The 22972-nt window shown below is 34.5% G+C and overlaps 2 protein-coding genes across 3 annotated transcripts in view; both read right to left on the bottom strand.

The window, feature by feature from the left end:
- RFX7 (regulatory factor X7) overlaps positions 1 to 22972 on the bottom strand; it is a 151008-nt gene that overhangs the window by 82484 nt on the left and 45552 nt on the right. For both annotated transcript variants that reach the window (XM_061180293.1, XM_061180291.1), the window contains exon 3: positions 13604 to 13637. In XM_061180293.1, the coding sequence (XP_061036276.1) occupies positions 13604 to 13637 (34 nt within the window). The remainder of the gene's footprint in view (positions 1 to 13603; positions 13638 to 22972) is intronic.
- Positions 18626 to 19480, bottom strand: LOC133085164 (probable ribosome biogenesis protein RLP24). The gene has a single exon (XM_061182085.1). It carries the CDS (start codon positions 19446 to 19448, stop codon positions 18957 to 18959), a length of 492 nt encoding a protein of 163 aa, XP_061038068.1. The 5' UTR covers positions 19449 to 19480; the 3' UTR covers positions 18626 to 18956.

The raw sequence follows: 22972 nt of genomic DNA, 5'->3' as shown, positions 1-22972 counted from the left end.
TTTCTCTCACATTTTAGCCTCGCTATAGATTTCAGGTAGTCCAATTTCATTCAACTAAAATAAGGGGCCTAGGTAATATGGAATGAGCAGCTTTCAAACTCCGCTGAGGTCTAGCTAATCCTAGGGGGTTGGAAGTATCAATGGTAAGATTTTTGCCTTGACTATTAAGCTGGTTATGAAAAATATAATTGGATCGGCTTTACAAATGTATAATGACATTATAGATCTAAAATTGTTACAACTCATGAGAAATTTAGTTTAAGTCATGTTGATTATTGTTAAAATTAAGTAAAAATCAATTGTTTTATTGCAAAAGCATTAAAATATTAACAACAAACTCTGTTCACAATTATGCTTCTGCAAATATTTTCGATTTGTCTTTACTGATAAGCAGGCAAAATACTAGGCTTTAAAAATAGCACAGATACAATTTTCTATTTTTCACTTCTAGCATATTTCACAGCACCATAGTCTTCACAATTGTAATCAATTTAAATAGCTGAAATCATTTTAGCAATTTTGTTTTAATGAGCATATTATGTTTTTAAAATGGCATTCAAGCAACCTGCTTGCAAAAAAAGAGACTGAATTTAGAATTACTGACTACTAAAATTCAGTAAGATAACGAGGACAGCTTTTCATTTTTTCTTTTCAGATTTATTTTCAAAGTGGATAATTACTTTCAGGAACATTTCTTAATTATAGGAAGATGAAGAAGTAGAATTCTTAAAAATTCATATATAATAACCTAATATTTCAGACACTTTAAAAATGTTATGTATATCACAGTTTTTTAAAAGCCTGGGCTCTGGAGTCAGACTATCTGTGTTAAAAGCCTAATTTTACCAATTAGCAAGTTTTATGACCTTGACTAAGTTACTTAACCTGTCTGAGCCTGTTTCTTCATTTGTAAAATGAGGATAACAGATTAACCTCATAGGCAAATTATGAGGGCTGAATAATAAAATACGTAAAGCACTTGTCTGGCACATGATAATAAATACTCAATAAATGTTAATAATAATAACAACAACAACACGTATAAAGAAACTCTGGGGATATTATGTGCATGTTATACATTCTTTTTGATAATTATTGTTTGTGGATAATCATTCAGCAAATATTTACTGAGTGTCTTCCACGTACTAGACACTGTGCTAAGCACTGAGGATACTAAGACCGTAAGACACAGTCCTTACTACCAAAAGCTTATTCTTGGGGAAGAAAACCAATTAATCTGGGGATTAGCATACTATATGGTGAGAGCTTTAACAGGGGTATAAAGCTTTTTATAAGGTGCATGACAGCAGGGGACCTTAACATGAGAAGCTATGGCAGACAGGCTGGACTCAGACGTATATTGCTAACCACCTTCTTTTTGGTCTTCTTCTGGTATAGAGGCTAGAAAACAAAATACTCCATATCCTAGTTTCCCTTGCAGCTAGAGGCACCCAAGTGACATTACCCTGGAGGCAGAAGTTCCTGAAGTTAGTTTTTGAAACAGAAGTAGTGTACTGAAAACAAAGACAGAGCTTCCCTAGAAGAAAGCCCTTTGACCCTTCCTCCCTTCTTCCTGCCTTAGCATTTGGACAGAAGGCATGGAAGTGCAGCAGCCATCAATGATGTGACAGGATAAAAGATGACACAGCAAAAAACAAAGGGCCTAGGATTCCAGTGGCATTACTGAGTTACTGCACCACTCTTGGATGCCTAACTTTGGACTTATTAGATGACACAAACTCTTATTTCTTTAAGCCACCAATAGTTGGGGTTTTCTGTTATCTGCAACTGAATGCATTCCTAATAGATAAAAAGCATTCCGAAAAGGGTTTTTGGGCCAAGTCCAAAAGAACTAGGGGTTATTATCCAAGTGAAGAAATCTGAGAAGGGCACAGGTGGCAGAGGAAACAGCACCTACAAAGGTCTGAAGGGGGAGGGAGCATAGAGTGTTGATACTGGCAGCTGTTCTACAATATGTACCTTCTGGCTTCCAGGCAGCTTTAGCCAGGTGATTCCCAACTTCTCTGTCTTCCACTCTCTATGTTTGAGGGATTCAATATTCTCCCCTCATTGGTTCCATATGGTAAGCATTCATTCTTAAATGGTAAGTTTTGTGATGATGAACATAAAATGTTATCCCTGACTAACATTTAGACTTCTAGAAACATAAATTTGTGGCAATAAAGTCAATTAGATCCACATTAACAATTTACACATACAACACCTTCAACTGAAGCTGTCATGTGTGCTTATGATGTGCCAGGCACTGTATTTACACTGCAAGCATACTTCCTTTTATTGAGCTTCCTTTTATCACACTTTACAAATATTGTGTTTTTTACAATTTGAAGGTTTGTGGCATCCCTGCGTTGCACAAGTCTATCAGCACCATTTTCCCAATCTTATTTGCTCACTTTGTGTCTCTGAGTCACATTTTGGTAATTCTCACAGTATTTCAAAGTTTTCCATCATTATTATTATTATATCTGTTATGGTGATCTGTGATCAGTGATCTTTGATATTGCTACTAAGACTTGCTGAAGGCTCAGAGGAGGGTTAGCATTGTTTAGCAATAAAGTATCTTTCAATTAAGGTGTGTACAATTTTTTTTTAGACATAATGCTATCACACACTTAAGAGACTACAGTGTAGTATAAAAATAACTTCTTTTTAAAACTTTTTATTTTATATTGGAGTATAGCTGATTAACAATGCTGTGATAGTTTCAGGTGCACAGCAAAATGACTCAGCCATACATATACATAAAAATAACTTTTATATGCACTGGGAAACCAAAAAATTTGTGTGACTCATTTTATTGCAATATTCACTTTACTGCAGTGATCTGGAACTAAACCCTCAGCATCTCTGAGGGATGCCTGTAACAAGTACAGTTGTTATTTCCTTTAATATTCACAGTAACTCAGTGGCTTAGGTACTATTATTATCACCTTTAAAAATATAACTAAAATAGTTAAAATTGTCCAAAATCAGACAAAAATGGCAATAATGGTAGGGGCAAAGATTCAAATTCAGGACTGTGTCATTCTATAGCCTCAGCTCTGAGCCATTCTGTTATGCTGCCAGTTTCTCTTAGTTTCTGAACTTGCTTAAATCCTTCCTGAATCTCTGGGGATGAGTGGGAGTGGTTTCGGCTGGTTCTCTCTTAACAGGTTAGTGTAGGAGGAAGAGAAATACCTAAGCTGAGAAGAAGAGGGGAAAAGAGGAGAATGCCAGGAAAAAAAAAAAATTCTTTCCCTCTAAAGGAATGAGACCAGTTTCTGTTCTTACGGGCAAACTGTGAAGTAATTCCAACAAGTAAATTCAAATGTTTTATCAAGTATATGGTCTCTAAAAAGGTCTCAACTTAAGGTGGTAACACTTCTTTACATTTTAAACTGCAATATGTTTAATAATTGAGTCGTTAGATTATACTCATTCATACATTTAACAAATATTTATTGATCATCCTCATGTGCCTTTGGGCATATTCCTATATGTTCCTACACTCAAGAAGCCAAGAACAAATAAAAATGATGATTATGACTATCATAGAGGTGACTACATAAAACAAATAAAAGTAAGCACAGGACATTAGGGGACAGAAGATGTATCAGACTCAGACCTGACAAATCACAGATGGTTTTCCGAGAGGGTGACATCTAAGACGAATCTTAAAATATAACTAGATAGAAGGAAAAAAAAAAGAGAGGATAGTCTAGACCACAGTTTCTCAACTTTAACACTACTGACAATTTTGGGCTGATAAAGTGATGTCCTGTGTTTTACAGGATGTTTAAACAGCATACTTGTCCTCTACCCACTCAACTGGTAGCAAAACAAAAATGTCTCCAGATATTGTCAAATGTTTCCTGGGGGGTAAAACTGCCTCCAGCTGAGAACCACTGTCTAGATATGCACTATCCAAAAAGGTTGCTGCTAGCCACTTGTGGCTATTTAACTTAAAATTAAAATTAAATTAATAAAATTAACAGTTCAGTTTCTCAGTCACACTAGCCACATTTCAAGTGCTTAATACATAGCCACATGTGTCTACTGGCTACCATACTGAATAGTGCATATACAGAACATTTCTACCACCATAGAATGTTCTAATGGCCATTGCTGTTCTAGACTGAGAGGGTATATATTCTCTTTTCTTACTCCACAAGTGTTCATTACAGCTTGCTGACAGCCTGTGGAGGGAGTAGAGAAAGATGACATTAAATAAGAAAAGTAAAGCCTGAGTATGAAGGGTCTTCAATGCCTTAAAGATAGAACAATGGGGAACCAGCAAAAGGTCTTAAGCAAGGGTGCAAAATACACAGATTCACATTTCATAAAGATGATTGTAATGATACTGTGAAGAATGGAATAAAAGTGGAGAGACGAGAAGCAGAAAAATAGCTGCAGTATTTCCAACAAGTACAATGATCTGGATTAATGTAGTAGCAGTAGGGACAGACAAAAATGGAGCAATAATGAAGACAGAAGTGATAGGACTTGGTGACTGACTAGATGTGAGGCAGGTGAGAAAGAGGATGAAAACAAGAATGACCACCAGGCTTTTAGGTTGGATGAGTGAGTATATTCACTAAGACAATATGGTAGAAAGAATAATGGCCCTCCAAGATGTTCATGTCCTAATCCTTGAATCCCTGGAACCTGTTAATCTGTTCCCTTACATGGTAAAAGGGACTTTCCAGATGTGATTAAATTAAGGACCTTGAGATGGGGAGAGCATCCTGGATTATCTAGTAGACCTAATGTAATCACAACTGTCCTAGTAAGAGGGAAGTTGAGGGAGATTTGACTACAAAAAAGAGATGTGTCAGAGTGATACAGTGTAAGACTTGAGCAGCCACTGCTGGCTTTGAAGATGCAGCCACTAAAAGCTATAAAAGGCAAGGAAACAGATTCTCCCCTAGAGACTCCAAAAGGAACACAGCTCTCCTGACACCTTCATTTTATCTAGGTGAGACCTGTGTCAGACTGCTGACCTGCAGAACTAAAAGATAATAAATGCGTGTTGTTTTAAGCCACTAAATTTATGATAATTTGTTACAGCAGCAATAAGAAACAAATAGAAATATGTTCAGAATTTGGGGTGTGATACAGTGAGATTGGTTCTGGAAAAGCTGAGTCTGAAGTGCCTATGTGACATCTTAGTAAAATTGGTCAATTGATATCAGTTTGGCTGTATGGGTCTAGAGCTTAAACTGGGGATGTATAATTATGAATCATCAGTATACTGAGATTAATTGAAACCATCAAAATAGATGAGATCACCATGGGCAAATATAGACAGAATACAGAGGACTTAGGTTGAGGAACAGAGGCCCTTGAAGAAACTGGGAAGGAACAGCCTAAGGTGTAACAGGAAAACCAGGATAGTGTGGCATCTAATGAATTAAAAGAATGAGAATGAACTAAACAAGGGAGGGTAAAAGGATGGTCAACAGAGTCAACCGAAAAAGGGTTGTCAAGTTAGGAACTGAGACTGTCCATTATATTTAGCAATGAGAGGTCATGGTATCCTTGATAAACACAAGTTTCAGAGGAGACTGAATTCAATCAACACTTTGACTAAACCTTGACTTTCTTCTTTCAAAAGAACAGGAGGAAGAGGATAAATGAATTCAGAGACAGGAAGAGATGGTATCCAGGGCCTAGAAAGAGGAGATCAACCTTCAGATAGGCAGAAAGATATTTCATCTGTTGGGAGGAAGGGAAGGAAGACATGGTACAGAAGTGAGGAACTACTGAGTTGGGAATACAAAGTGGTTTTAATTTTGTGGGATACCTACACTGCATCTTCCTACTTCCTCAGAGAAGTAGGAGGTGAGATCATCTGCTGACAACAGAAGTGACTTTAGGAACTTTAGCTAAAGAAGCTAAAGTTAAAAAGAGCACATTTGTTGTCCATTTTCTGGAAACAGAGTTGTATATTCTACTGTCATTGGATGGAATGTTCTTAGCGAAAAAAATGAATGAGATGATTCTGTCTGAAGGCAACTTTTGAACTGTGGTATAGGGAGTAGGAACCCAAGCAGTTCAGTTTCTGAGATCAGTGTCTGAGAAGGCAAAGTACCAAAAGGAAGGAAGACACAGAAATATCTTCAAAATCTATACAAATCCCTACATAGATTTGGAATCTACTGCTGAGTATTAAACTATATATGGGTAGAGGAAAACTCCATGACGCTGGGAAAAGAACTACCAGGGAACTGTAACTGACTGTGACATGTTCAAATTCCAATCAGACAGCACTGAGATATCTCAGTCAACACCCAAGGAACGCAGTACAGACACTAGAGTGGTAACATTCTAGTATAAAAGCTGAACTAACTCTAGAGTAAAGTCTAGCTATTCTAGACTTGCCCCAACAAAGCTTAAACACAGCCTCGAAAGGATCAAACTAATCTGCAAGTAGTTTAGCTGCCAGCCAAAGAAAACTGCAATACATTTTAAAGAAAGAGAACAAAATCTAGACATTCTAAATAAATACTAAACTAAAAATTACTAGATATGGAAAGAAGCAGAAAAACGTGATCCCATAATTGCAACAAAAACTCAGTAAATAAAAAGAGACTTAGAGATAATATAACTAGCAAACAAGGACTTTAAAATAGCTATTATAAACATGCCCAAGGATATAATAAGGAAAGAAATGGAGGATATATTAAAAAAAAATAACCAAGTGAAATTTCTAGAACTTAAAAAATACAAGGTCTAAAATGGGTAATTCACTGAATAGAATTATAGCAGATTAGACACTTTAAAAAGATTAAGGAATGTGATAATAATAATAAAGAAATATAAACTATCCAAAATGAAGCAAAAAGAGAAAAAAATAAACATAGCCTTAGTGTCCTGTGGAAAATTACTGAGGAATGCAACGTAAGCATAGTTTGAGTCCCAGGATGGAAGGGGGCGAAGAAGAGTATTTGAATGGCTGGAAATTTTTGAAAGTTGATGAAAAATTATAAGCCCACAGGTTTGAGGAAGCTCAGTAAACCACAAGCAGGACAAAAACAAAGAAAACCATACTAAGGTTATAAAATTGCTGAAAACCACTAATAAATAATCTTAAAGGAAGCCAGAGAAAAAAAGAACACATTACACACAGGAAAACAAGTTAAGAATGACAACAAACTTCTCAATGGAGTCTATGCAAGCCAAAAGAAAATGGACCTACATTGCAAAAATGCTGAAAGAAAAAATATCTAGAATGCTATACCCAGTGAAAATACCCTTTGTAAATGAAGGGAAATTAAAGACCTTTTTCAGATAAGCTAAAACTGGGAGAATTAATCAACAGTAGACCTACACTACAAGAAGATAAATAGCAAAATGGTACACATACATTCAACCAATCACAAGACAAAACTTGTCAAACTGGTTAAGAAATAGACAAGTATATGATGTCAACAACAACAACAACAAAACACTTTAACTACAAAGACCCAGACTGCTTAGAAGTAAAAGGACAAAAAAAGATATGCCACACAAACACTAATTATAAGAAAGATGGAGGGGCTATGGTGATATCAGACAAAGCAGACGTGAAAGCAACAAATGATACCAGAGTTAAAAATAGAAATATCATAATAATAAAAGAATCAATTCATAAAGAATACATAAAAATCCTAAAAATTTATGCTCCTATTAACAGCTTCAATACATGAAGCAAAACCTGACAAGATCAGAGAAAAAAAATTCACAATCACAAATACGAGATTTTAGGCATCCCTCCCAATAACTGAAATAAGTAAAAAAAAAAAATCAGCAAGGATAAATATGTCTTGAAAAACAATAACCAACTGATATATACATATATCAGTTTATATATCTATATATATATATATAGAGAGAGAGAGAGAGAGAGAGACAGAGAGTGCAGTCCATCCAATAACACTAGAATATACATTCTTTTCAAGTACATATGAAACATTCACTAAGATATACCATAAACAAGATTCAATAAACACTCAACTATTTGGAAACTGATCAGCCTATATCTAAGTGTTCCATGGGTACAGGAATAAATCAGAATGGAAAATAGACAAAAAATTTAATTGAAAGATAATGAAAACACAACATAATTTACGGAATGTAGCTAAACCAGTGCTTAGAGGATAATTTGTAGCATTAAATGCTTACAATGAAAAGAAAAAAGAAGTTTAAAATTTCCTTATTGAGGGGCTAGAAAACTAAGGGTAAATTAAAGCCAAGTAAAGCAGAAGAAAAAAAAATAACACATATTAGAGGAGAAAGAAACAAAATGGAAAACTGACAATCAAGAAAGAAAATAAATGAAGCCAAAAGTTTATTTACAAAGTAACAAAATTATTTAATATAACTAATTTTATTTATAAAATTTTTAAAACTCTAGCTAAATTGATCAAGAAAAAAGAAGATACAAATGGCCATTATCAGAAATGAAAGGAAACTGCTACAAATCCTACAGATAGTAAAGGATGATAAGGGAATATTATGAACATTACACTAACAAATTCACTAACATAGGAAACATGAACAAATTCCTTGAAAGACACAAACACCAAAACTGCATGAAGAAAAAATTTAAGAATTTAATAACCTGATAATAATTAAAGAAACTGATTTCGTAACCAAAACCTTTTCCACAGATAGTTTCACTAGTGACCTCTACCATAAACATTTAAAGAAGAGGGAATTCCCTGGCAGTCCAGTGGTTAGGACTTTGCACTCTCACTGCCGAGTGTCCAGGTGAAGGCCTGGGTTCAATCCCTGGTCGGGGAACTAAGATCTCACAAGCCATGCAGTGTGGCAAAAAAACAAAACAAAACAAAACAAAACCCAAACATTTAAAGAAGAAATAATATTAATTTTAAATAAATCCCTTCAAAAAATAAAGGAAAAACACTTCCAAACTCATTTCATGAGCCAACATTACCCAGAGAGCAAAAGCAAAAAGACATTATAAGAAAACAGCAGATCAAAAGTCCTGATTAACACAGACAATAGTCTTTAAAAAAACAGCAAATCCAATGTAGCAATATATAATAGTATAACACAACATATGGAAATATATGCACCATATGGAGTTTACCAGGGGAATGCAAAGATGGCTGATTTTGGAAAATCCATCAGTGTAATTCACTTTGTTAGTAGAATCATGTAGAAGTACCATGTGATTATTTCAGTAAGTGCAGAAAAATAATTTGATAAAATCCAACATGTATTTTTGATAAAAATCCTCTTAGCAAAATAGGAACAGAAGGGAACATGTTCAACTTGAAAAGAGCATTCATAAAAAAGCTAATGCTAACATCACATTGTAAGGTGAATGAATAAACGGCTTTCTCCTAAGACTGAGAACAAGGGAAGGAAATCCAATTCTCACCATTTCTATTCAACATTGAACTGAAGGTCCTAGATGTGAATAAGGTGAGAAAAATGAATAAACAGACATTTAGACTGAAATGGAATTAAACTTTTCTTTATTCATGGATAATATGATTGATTTGGTAGAAAATCCAAAAAATACATCTCATATGAGAATTTAGTAAGTCTGCATCCTCACAAGGTCAATATAAATATTAGCAACAAAACATTGGATAACAAACACTTTTAATGCCATTTGTGATAACATCCAAAATCTTAAAATATCTAGGAATAATTTACGCAAAATATATACAAAACCTATACACAGAAAACTAGAAAACACTGCTGAGAGAAATTATAGAAGAATCCACTAATATGGAGATATACTATGCTTATGGATTAGAAAACTTGTCATTAGGACGTCCACTGGCCCCAAATCTATCAATAAATTCACTGTAATCACAAACAAATCCCAGTAGACTTTTTTTTTTGAAAGAAATTGACAAGGTTATTCTGAAATTTGTATGGAAATGTCAAAACCAATTTGAATTATCACATTACCTGATGTCAAGACTTTTGACAAAGCTACTGTAAACAAGACAGTGTGGTGATGTCATAAAGAAAGAGACAGCAATTGACGGAAAAAAGAGACTCTAGCCAAAGACCCACACATAATGGTTTTTGATATAGGAGGTGATTGGGGAAGGGTAGACTTTTCAATAAGTGATGCTGGAACAACTGGATATCTATCCATATGGTAAAAAATAAACACTGCAGTTCACCTTAACCAAACAGAAATTTAAATCAAAATGGTTCACAGACCTAATAGAAAAAGCTAAAACTATAAAACTTCTTGAAGAAAACATGATAAAATCTATGTGAGAAAGCTGAGCTATCTAGAACAAATGGAATGAATAGCCAGCAAATCCTCCCCTCAAAATAACTCTAAAATGATGAAAAATTGTCAAAAAGAATGATTTTAGGGCTTTGGAAACAGATGAAAGGCAACAAACTGAGAAGTTTTTGGTCATTAAAAACTGCTGAACTTCAGGTATTAACTGTGAGAGTCTGTTTTACTCTTGCTTGGGGCTTCTCCCATGACCTATCCCACATGGATGAGGCTGACTGTGTTGAAACATAAAAAGGAAAACATGATGACAAGGAATGAAATAATAGGGAATCTTAATAAAAATAGAGAAACTAGAACACAGGGAAAAATAATCAGAAAAAAAGAAGCAAAGCCCCAGAGACTAGAGTGATAAAATCAATCATTTCAACAGCTGTGTAATGGCAGCTTCCTATGGAGAGGGGAATTCAAGGGACACAAAAAGTATTTGAAGAAATAATGGCTGAAAAATTCCCAAATCAGATTAATCTACAGATGCAAACTCAGCAAACCCAAAGTAGGATAAACACAAAGTGATCCACACCTACATATATATAGTCACACTGTTGAAAGCAAGAGTAGGTGGGTGAGTGAACAAACAGTGAATGAATTTATGAATGAATCTTCATAGCAATAAGAGAAAAACAACTCATCAGGTACCAGAAAACAACATGATTAATGACTGACTTCTCATCAGAAACAATGAAGGCCAAAGGCAGTGGAATGACATATTCAAAGAGATGAAATTAAAAAAAAAAAACAACCCTGTTAATTAAGAATTCTATCTCCAGGAAAACTATCCTTCAAAACTGAAAGTAAAATAAAGACATTGACAGATAAATACTGATCAAGAGAATTCATTATGAGCAAACCTGCCTTGTAAGAAATACTAAAGGAAATCCTTTAGACCAAAAGAAATTATCCTTAATTCCTCTTTGTTTCTCCCTTCACATTCAATACGTCAGCAAGCAAGGCCTACTGGCTTTATATCGAAAATATGCCTTGAATTCATCTATTTTTTCCCCATCTTCCACTGCCATCATCTGAGCAAGAGCCTTATATTCTCATTTGGACTTTTCCAATAGCCTAACTGGCTTTCCTGCTTCTACTCTTATCCCCTTACAAGCCCATTTTCCAACAACAGCTAAGGTATTAAAAAACAAACAAAAACAAAAAACAAAAAACAAAACTAGATCATACTATTTTCTTACTTAAAACCTTTTAATTGACTTTCCATTCACTTAGAAGAAAATACATACTATTTGCCATAGCTAAATAAGCCCTATCTAGACTTTTCTCCTATCATCCTCTCCTCCTTTCATAAGTTCCAGCATACTGGGTTCTTTGTATTCTTCAAACATCCCAGACTCATTCCTGCTTCAGAATTTTTGTACTTTCTGTTCCCTCTGCCTAGTATGTGTCACTGGCAGATCTTCACACAAGACTGGCTTCCTATTATTCAGGTCTTCTCTCAAATGTCATTTCCTCAGAGACTTTTCCTAATCACCCAATCTGAGGTTATCCTACCCACCATCAGTTGTCTCCTTTTGCCTTTAAAAATTTTGTAATAGTATTTATTGTTATCTGAAGTTATAATGCTTATTTATTTTACCATTCATTTAATGTCTACTTCACTCAATAAAATGTAAGATTCATGAAGACAGAGATCTTACTATCTTGTTCATCAAATACATATAACTTTAAAACTTATGCTAAAATATAAACACTTCTGAACTCTTGAAAGATTAAAAAAACCCTTTTTGTTCTTATTTAGTATTTTATAAATGCCATATTTAATAAATTATACTAGTCTTCTGTCTCAATTTTCTCAATGAAAAGAAAAAATTCAATAATCCTCCAACATTATCTCAGATACTGAAAAAAAAAAAAAAAAAAAAGGGCAGGAGGTCTTAGATAGCAACTGTATCTGTCTTGTTTACCACTGTATTCTGACACCCAGACAGGGTCTAGCACAGAGTAATTATGCAATAGTTACTGAGTGATAGATATAAACAATGAGACTCCAGAGATGGGAGATTCAGAAAATGCTCTGGGGTGTGGGGGTAAGGTCACCCCTCCATCCCCAATCACCACCTCCCTAGAGCGTAAGAGCACTATTAAATCTATTTTAACAGACTGAATTTCTTGAGGGCAAGGCAACATGTCCTTTTAATGTTGTATCCCTTATATCTAGCATGGGCTCAATAATTATTTTTTGAAGTAAATGCAAGAGCATCAGTTTCTTCATTTGTAAAAGGGAAGTAACAAGATTATCTACTTCAGAGGGTTACTGTGGAAAAAAAAGATAATAAAGGTAAGTGAAAAAAAGGGGAAAACATCCCCACAAAGTCCTCTTTCTTAACTATTAGGTTAGAAAGGCATAGGAGAACTGATCAAATTACCTGTTCTCCTATGAAGTACTGTTATCTACTCACCTACCTAGAAACTAATAATAATATCATAAGCTAATACGATCACATACTATTTCAGCACCAGACACTACAGACACTTACTCCCTAACAAAAAAATGTTAGCTTATAGTGAAGACCTGAACCTGAATAAGAAAGTTCTGATATCACAAATATAGAAAGAGGACTAACTACAGTGACATTTTGGGGAATCTAACAGTGCAGAATCACTGAATATTCTAGAGCCTAGGGAACATTCCATTAATACACACTTCCATGAAAGAAGTCAGCACTATTCCAGTAGTCTCAGTAGCTGCCTACTTCTTCCCTCATATGTTTAAGAGAAGATCTAAGGAACTAAAAACACAATCTAAATTTAAACATTTTTGTGGCTTTAACGCCTGAAGGCCAGCAATCCAAACATAAAAAGTATATTATAGCAACAAAAACCAACCCATAAAGTATTTTAAAAAGCTATCATTTAAACAAATTCTTATAGTCTGTAAGTCAAACCTGAATGTAAACTATTATTGTGGCTTTAATTCCTGAAGTCTAGCAACCCAAATACAAAAAATACACTATCACAACAAAACTTAACCCATCAAACATCTTGAATTTTTTCTTTAACAAATCCTTTAAGAGTTATTAGAACAGAAAAATAAACATTCACTTCATTAAATGCTGAAGTGATCTTTAGTAAAAGCCAGTAAGTTTCAAAAACATGCAATTACCTCAGATTATGATTTCATTATTGATGGGATATAGGAAAGTATCTAGACAGCACATAGCCAGTTCACCCCTAGGGTTGTAATTAAATGTCAAATTTTATTCACTAAAATTGAGTTATACTTAAAATAAATATTTACTCAAAAATGTTGTATTTTATATAGTGGGAAAAGCCTTATAACAAAAGAACTTTAAGATTAGTTATTTTACTTACCAAAATGCAGTCCACTTTAGATTGTATAGTTTTGCTAAAAGAAAAAGAAAGTTAAGTTAATAAGACTGATAAATTTATTAAATGTTCAAAGTATTTTCAAACAGACATGGTAATTCGTTATCTGTACTATGAAAAAAATAAGCAAAACTTCTTAAGATGAGGCATCATACCCTAAAACTGCATGTTTCACAAAGCAAAACAAAAATCTATTTCCCACTCATTGTACTAAATTCAATCCTAAAGCATGATGAGAATATTTTCTGAGTTCACTGCTACAGTCACCCTATTGTTGTTATGCTCTATCTTTGTAAAAGATGTTTTTGAACAAAGTTTGCTTCTAGTGATACATAAAAGTGCAGATGTATTATTACACATAGAAACAGAACACAGAGTTTACAATGAATTATGATTTTTACTATATGCCTGCCACTCTGGACAATTATTTGTTTAGCATTTAAAAGCCATAATGGTGTAACATTATCTGTATTTCTAAAGACTTATTACAAAGTAGATTCTCTCGAGGACTTCCCTGGCAGTCCAGTGGTTAAGACTCCTCGTTTCCACTGCAGGAGGCGCGGGTTCCATCCCTGGTTGCAGAACTAAGAGCCTGCATGCCGCGTGGCACGGCCAAAAAATTAAAAAAAAAAAAAAAAAAGTAGATTCTCTTCCCCTCCTCTCTTTCTCCCCCTCTCTCATGTACACACACACACACACACACACACACACACACACGGAATCCACAGACATAAAAGTAGTAATAAAGATTAGCTAATATGGTAATAAGTTGGAGAGAAAGACTATATTTAGAAATAAATAACACAAAAAGCCACTACATAAAAATTTAACTGAACTACTGAATATAAGTGAACAATTAATATATAATACAAATGAAGCGGGTATAAAATAACTGAACTATAATTTGGATTTTAACACATCAAAGTGCAAATGCAATGAAATCATGCAAAAGTTCAAAGATAGTTTATATACTATCTTGAAAAGATGTTACAAACCAAATTATTTTCCATAAAAGGTTCTAGAGCCAAATAAATGCAAAAAAAAGTGGTTATTTACCTTTGTATATAGCTATACAGTTAATCTACAGAGTGAGTAAAAATAAGTATTTAAATCACAATTCGGTTAATTCAATCAGTAACCTCAAAACTTTACACCTGTACTTGAATTTCAAATTTCATTATTTAAAGAACAAAGTATGACTGGATTAAGCTCAACTGCAAAATTCACAATGACTAAAAGGAAAAGTAAATGATACCTCTAGGTAAGAGGAACTGAAATCCCCTCCTTACCATCCCACAGAAGATCTTTAGAAGTTTAAAATCTTTGGAGATTGTGTGTATAGCTTCTCACTCATTAGCAGCTAAAGTGTGCTGTTTTTCCCTCTTCTTAATAACTCCCCCAGTTTCCCTGAGATAAGAAGGTAATCTACAGATTAAGAATTGATGCTAAAAAGTAATATATCAAAAATACAACCGGGACTTCCCTGGTGGTCCAGTGGTTAAGAATCTGCCTTCCAATGCAGGGGACTTGGGTTCGATCCCTGGTCGGGGAACTAAGATCTCACATGTCACGGGGCAACTAAGCCCACGTGCTGCAACTACTGAGCCTGCATGCCCCAACTAGATAGAAGCCCACATGCCACAACTAAAGACAAGTCTGAGTGCTACAACTAGAGAGAAGCCCGCACGCCGATCCCGTGTGCGGCAACTAAGACCTGACACAGCCAAAAATAAATTAAAAAAAAAAAAAAAACAACCATTTCTCACCACCTTGGTCTAAACCATTATCATTTCTTTTCAAAACTGTTATAATAGCCTTCTATCTGGCCTCCCTGCTTCTATCTTTACATCCCCACCACCAACCTTGGGGGTTATTCTCAACCAAGTGGCCAGAATGATACCGTCCACCACATTAGTCCTATGCTCCAAGGTCCTTATCACGGCCAACAAAGCCCTGTATGATCCAGCCCTCTGCTATCTTTCTAATCTCATCTCATATTAGTCTACTCCTCATTCATTCAGCTCCTGCCACGCTGTCCTCCATGCTGCTTCTCAAGGCAGGAGTAGGGCCTTGCACTGGCTTTTTCGGTCAGCATCTAAGAATCTTCTCCCATATAACTTATCTGTTCACTTTCCTCATGACTTTGCTCGATATTATCTTTCACAGACACTTCTCCCCTGACTACTTCCTCATGTAAAATACTCTTCATCACGCTCTATCCCTCTTATCCTGTTTTAAATTTCATTATTGCACTTGCCACCATTTTATATTTTTATTAATTTATTTGTTTACTGGCTATCTTCCTTGTCTAGAATTTAAACTCCATGACAGCAGGCTTCATCTGTTTTGCTCACTGCTGTATTATCATTTGGCATATGTTAGATGTTAAATAAAATCTGTTGAATAAATGAATGACAAACAGACATTTAGTCCCCCATATAAAGACAACTCTTTGGGACCACTTAAGAAAGCGTTTTTAGAGAAATTAATATGAACTTGAAAATGTGATTATTTTAAAAACAATAGATCTAAATATATTCCCCTTCTACGAGAAACTGACTGCTCTACAGGATATCTAAAGAGGATGACTGTGACTTCCTATCACAAACAAACAACTTGCTAAATCTCTGAAAAGAATATGTAAAAGACAGCCTTTTAAAGAATAAACTTATAAAGTAAAATGGGAACACATCTAAATCTAGCCCTTCATACTTAACACAAACATGATAGAGGGATATAGAAGACATTTAAGTCCCCTTTGTTCTTCTGTCCAGTCTCACACCCTCCCCTACCTTCCCAAACACAACCATCATTAATCTGATGTATAACCTTCCCAGGTGGTATTTCAATACCTGTATTAGATCTACAAGCAACATACACTATTGCTCCATGAAGCTTTTAAATGTTTATATAAATGCCATTACATTGTATATATTCTGCAATTGTCCTTTTCACTCAACCCTGTTTTTGAGATCTTTCCATGCTGACACACTTAGATGAAGTCCCTTTATTTCAACTGCTCAAAGTATTCCATTGAATGAATGTATCAAATTTATTCATCCATTCCTCTATTGAAAGCCAATTATGTACTTTTCAGTTTTTCTACAAACAATGCTGCAATAACATCTTTGTACATGTCTCCTGGTATACACAATCAAAAATTTCTCAGTTATAAGTCTAAAAGTTGATTTTCTAGGGTTCATGGATGTATCTTTTCAGTTTTATTATGTATTACAGAATTCCTCTCGCAAGCACTTGTATACATTCATACTTCCATCAGCAGTATATGTAGTCCCTATTTTCCTGTCAACTTCCGTGAAAAAAAACTGTATATACATATGCCATTTATATATGATACATATATTATATTGACATATATTAAAAACTTACCATTCTAATGGGTATGAAAAACTCTTTGTCATTATCCCAATTACTAGCATTGTTGTATACCTTTTCACCTGCTTTTTGACCACATGGGTTCTCCTCCATAAACTGCTGGTTCTTGGCTTTTGCCCATTTTTAAGTGGAGTTTATGATTTCTTATTAAATTGTAGTAGTTCTTAATATATTCTGGATACTAATCTTTTGTTTGTTACATATACTTATCTTAAGTTTGTTAGTGGTACATTTTAATAACTTACTAAAGTTTAAATTTTTGACTTAATAAAATTTATTAATTTTTTTCCTTTATGACCTGTGTTTTTTGTCATAAGAAATCCTATCTAGCTAAGGTTTTAAAGACATTCTATATTTCATTCTAAAATTTTTGAAGTTAGCTTTTCTGCTTTTGATCTTTATTTTAATCAGAATTTATTCTTGTTTGGTATTTGGCAAACCAATTGTTCTCTATTTTATTATGTCAAGTTTACATATATGTTTGAATCTGTTTCCAGCTTTTTTTCAGTTTTATTATTAATCTACTTGTCTATACTTAAGCCAACACCACACTCTGAATTTGTATGACACTCCTCAACCATTTTCGGAACAGCCTTGATAATTCTTGGACCTCTAATTTCCAGGTGAGCTTTCTGTTTTTCCAACTCAACAAAAGTCCTAAGAGTTTTATTGAACTGCACTGATGTTATAGATTGAACTGGGGGAGTTGACTGATAATTTGAATTTATTCTTGTCTGTCCTTTAAAAATGTCATGTAATTTTCTCTATATCTTTTTTTTTTGTTTGTTTGTTTACAAATGAGCTTTATTTTATCAATAAGAACAAAGCTGGATTCAGGTCTTCTAACACCTGGTCCAGTGATCAGTCCACTTTTTTACTATCTAATATTAAAATAAAAATTTAGCCATTACTATATAATTATATAACCTTAAAACTTGTAATTTATTCTAAATTTTGTCCTAAGAAAAAAAAAACTGAGTTACTTAATACTCTTAACATACTTACTCATAAGTAATGTAAAAATAAGAAAACATGAAGTATAAAGTATACATTTCTCTTTAAATGTATCTCCTACTTCTTAGTATGTGTGAGCAAACTTCATACCTTTTGTTTAGTACTTTTAAATAATACGTAGGCACTTCAGAAACAATTTTATGTGCAAATAATCTATAATGTGCTACCCATACGTCCAATTTTCCACAAACAATTAAGGAGTTTTTAAAAAGAAAACCACACAAAAAATTTTAATAGGTACTGGACTCCTAGAAAAATAAAGCTTATTCTACTAGGAATCTCAACTTAGAAGTGAGTATTCTCCAAAGTAGAAATTATATAGTGCCATTTCAGGAACAGACTATTCAACTCACCCCCAACATCCACAAATGCCTATCATAATAGTTAAAACCAGGTCAAAACGGTCCAACATAATTAGGCTTCAATATATTAGACCATTATGTTCTTATAAGAAGCTAATAAACCAAAACCAGAAGTACTAAAATCAAAAGAAATGACTAGAGGCTAATTATCATACAGATTGTTAGTTCCTTGCTGTATCCCTTCTAGAAAAGGAATATTTTACTGCAATGAAAATTTTATTTTATATATTACTCGTCATGAATTTGTCATTAATTATTACATAAATGCTGCCTAGTGCCATTAACCAAAAGGCATGACCATTTTATGTCCACAATTCACTTCTGTATTTACAAACATAATTTTCATGACTTATAAAAGTGTATTTCTCAGTGAAGGCTTAACATTGAGATGCAATCTAGCATCCATATCTGCTGTTCTGCAGATAGCAATGTAGGAAGGAAGTACTTTAATCCCCTTTCATATGAGTGACCTTACATGAAAAAAAAAATCAATAATTTAGAAGTTCTATGTCTCCAAAGGAGATTTCCAGATGCATTTATAGAAATGGTTACAGACAGTAAGAGTTCTAAGAAACATCTTCCATGTCCACATCCTGTTGTAATTTCTGTACCATTCTGTCTTCCAGCTGCTTTCCTTTGCCTGCAAGAGGGGCCCGGATAAGATGGATGTTTTGCTTCACTTCTTTAATGTCCTGAACTTTCTGTAGTTCTTTATTTTTCTTCAACCTGTTCATTATAAATTTAGCCTGGCGTTTCTGTTTGATCTCTTCAACTCTCTTCATTGCATCAATGGTTTTATTCCATAGCTCTCGCTGGTATCTGACAGGTTCATTTCTACGTTTTTCAAATTCAAATGAATTATCCACTGTGAGCTCTTTACCAGCTGCTTTCCGGAATGCTTTAGTCCACCTGACCTTGCGAGGATTGCGCTTCTTTTTGAAGTTTTTATGACACTTGGATTTACAGAATCTGAACACCTTGCAATCGTTGCGAACGAACATCATGCCGTGGCCTGGGTAAATAGGACCCGAACAGAAATAACACTTCTCAATCCGCATGTTGAACGCTCGTGGGGACGCCCCGGCCAACCGCCGCGCTTCTCTCTATATCTTTTGTTTTAGAGTACTAGGTAGCTTGTAGATGGTATTGTAAACTGTATCCCTTTTTTCTTAATATGTTTTCTAATTGGCTTTTACTAACGTGCATGCTGATGTGCAGAAAAACTATTGGTATTCTATGCTGACCTTATATCCAGCAGCCTTCCTGAACTCTTACCTGTTCTAATAGTATGTAGATTCTCTTGTTGATAATAATTTCACTTACAATTAATGAAAATATTTTTCTTCCTTTCCAATCTTTAGGCCTCCCCCCACCCCCACCCCCCCGCTTCTTATCTAATTACTTTGGCTAAAATCTCTCATCTAAAGGTGAAGAGTAGCAGTGATAGCAGACATCCTTGTTGTTTCCAAATTTTGTTTCAAAAATTTAACATAATGTATCGTAATATTCCATTTAGTGGATGTTTTACAATTTCCTAAAATATTCTTTGAATAATGGATGTTTTGACTGTCTGAACTAAAATAAAATAATGCTTCAATATTGTAATGTTCTGCTTTGAAATGACAAGCTAACTTATATTAGAGTAACCTTCCCACTCTTAACAATTATATACTGTGGATAAAATATAAAAACAAACATTAAAATATAAAAACAAACAAGACCAAAAACAGGTAGCAAATGGAGGGAAGTCATCCTTAGAAGAAGGAACTGCACCAGGTACGAGCTGTATTTATAGGGCTGTTGCCTGACAGCACTTATCTGCCCACACAGCAACAATCACTCAGGACGGAAGCAGAAATCTGCCTTCTTGCTAGCTGAGGAGCCACAGGACAAAGTCTAGGGCTGCCAGAGCCACTGTAAAATAAAAATGAATCCCAGAAAGGAAAATGCCACAAAATTTCTGTATAAACTATGCCCAAATATTTGGATGACCTTCATTTGGGGAAGACTCCAAGGTTACCAGCAAAAAGCAATAGCTGGAAGGTGTAAAGATGTGAGTTGAGATTTTTGTTGTTACTTAACACAGAAGAGATAATGTTGGAGTTTGAATCCAGCCCTGTTAACTGGCAACCAGGATAAAAAAAATCAACACTCATCAGAGAAAAATAACAGAATCCAAAGTCTACAACATATCACTCACAATACCCATTACACAAGCAAAATTTACCAGAACAAAGGAAAAAGAGACCCAGAGTCAAGAAAAAAAAGCAGCTCAAAGAAACCATATCCTGAATGACCTAGACATCAGAATTAGCAGACGAAGACTTCAAAGCAAGTACTACAAACACATTCAAGTATTTAAAGGAAAATATGGTCATAATAAATGTACACCTGAGAGGAATCTCAGCTGAGAGATGGAACCAAAACGAAAGAACCAAATGGAAATTCTAGAAGTAAAAAGGACAATATCTGAAATGAAAAATTCATTGGATTACCTTAAAGAAGATCAGCTACAGCAGAAAAGGGGACACTAAACCAGTAAATAAATCAATACATTTTACTGATTCTAAAGGAGAAAGAAAAAGATCTTCACAATAAGAAACAGAGCTTCAGAGATTCATAGTACAATATCAAGTGGTCTAATTATGTACCACTGGAGAAGATAATGAGACAGAAAAATATCTGATAATGGCCAGAATTTCCCCAAATTTTGCGAAAAACACAAACTTACATATCCAAAGAAGCTCGGCAAATGACTGGGAAAGAACATATATGGACTCTGTAATATACTGCCCCATTTCCCCTTTTCAGGAAAGAAGGACTCTGTCCCCCACACCTGCTGGGAGTGCTTCCAGCAGAAAGCCCTCAGTTGTCAGCCCCCTATGGGGATACCTATGCTGAAGAAAACTTCACTCCCTAAGGTCATATCTCCTTCCAGGGACAGCCCACATCCAGAGGTTGATCAACACGGGGGTAATAAAGGCCCAGCTCTTTGTCTTAACTTGGACATCTATGATGGGCCATTCTAGCTTCAGAACTCTCCGCACTGCAGCTTAACTTGCTCTCTGCTTCCTTCTGATCCATTCCTTTCATAGATGTGAGTCTCCTTAATAAAATGGTTCTTAAAATGTGATTCTTGGACTAGCAACACCTGGGATTAGTTAGAAATGCAAATTTGTTAAGTCCCACTTCAGGCCTACTGAATGAGAAAGCAGAAGCCCCAACCACCTGCAAAGACCTTCCTGTCAGCTTTTTGTGCCTCACTCTTAGATTCACTCAGATGCGTATACAATTGGGGAAAATCTCTAATATGAAAGAGAGAACATTCCCCTTATAAAGGGGGCATGAAACCTTCACTTGGAAGGAAGAAGACCATGAAAGAAGGAAAAAAATTTTAATCCTCACAAAGGTAAAAACCAAAAATTGAGTACTATATAACTATAAAAAAAAATAAAGTCACTAAAAAGTGGTGTCTTAGAAATTAAAACTATTGGGCTAAATTTTTCCTGTTTGCCCTTTCAGATCCAATTCCCACCCTCTGCAAAAGGAGGTTGGCCTTTATGCATTGTATCTATATGGCTTCCTTCCCTTTTGGTTTCCAGTGGGCTGATATTAGTCACGAGAAGGAGGCGAGAGAGCAAAAGAGAGAGGAGGTATTTATTGCACATGGCTTTTCCCTCTGACAAGGCAATGAGTTAGTGGTTGGGGGACTGTGGTTCTTCTTAGCTAGTCTTGTAAGACCTTTTTGACTCATTAAACTATGAGCATTAAAACTTCAATCAAAAACGAAAATTAAATATATAAAATTTAAATTAAAAAATTTCAAAGCTATCAAACAAGAAATGAGATTATCTATGAATATATTGGGGATTATAATTATTTTTTCACCATTATTTCAACTCGTTAAGTTTAAGAAAACTTCTTCAGCAGCAGGAAAAATATGCACAAAGATACGATCATCGCTCGATAATGAACCACTGATGCACATTTGAACCTGCACTTAAGTGTTCTTCATTTTTATTTTTGAATAAAACTATTTTGTTAATTTTATCCACAAATAGCTTATGTTCAAATAATATATATTTAACATTCATATTTTTATAAGGTTTTTGACATTTTCTGAATTGTTGATAATTGATAATATTTGATATGCATTAAACTTTTGGTCTCACTGAGTTTTTTAAAAAATCGTTATTTTGTAAACATTTTAATTAAATAGTATCAACCTGGTATTTTGGTATTAGATAAAAACAAAATATCAGGATCATAATTTTGCTGTGCTATTGTAATTACAAAGTTTATGAAACATGCCAATCATTCATCTTCTAAATCTTTTAGTTCAACCTTCGCATATCAAGTCAGATCACCACAATGTTATAAAGTAAAGCTTAATCCTAGACCAATGGAGTAAGAAAAAGGGGAAAACACACCAGCAAGGAGAGCATATAAAAACTTAAGGAAGAGGGGTACAGTTTGAGAAAGCATATTTTGTTTTCCCTAAATCAAATTACAGAGTGAAGCTGGGAAAAACTTTCTTACCCAGTAGGACTACACAAAAGAGAGTAAACTTAAGAAGCACGTG

This window comes from Eubalaena glacialis, chromosome 2 (assembly GCF_028564815.1).
Source record: "Eubalaena glacialis isolate mEubGla1 chromosome 2, mEubGla1.1.hap2.+ XY, whole genome shotgun sequence".
NCBI classification, from domain to species: Eukaryota; Metazoa; Chordata; class Mammalia; order Artiodactyla; family Balaenidae; genus Eubalaena; species Eubalaena glacialis.
The sequence above is the reverse complement of the archived record's forward strand: the minus strand, read 5'-3'. Positions and strand labels throughout refer to the sequence as shown.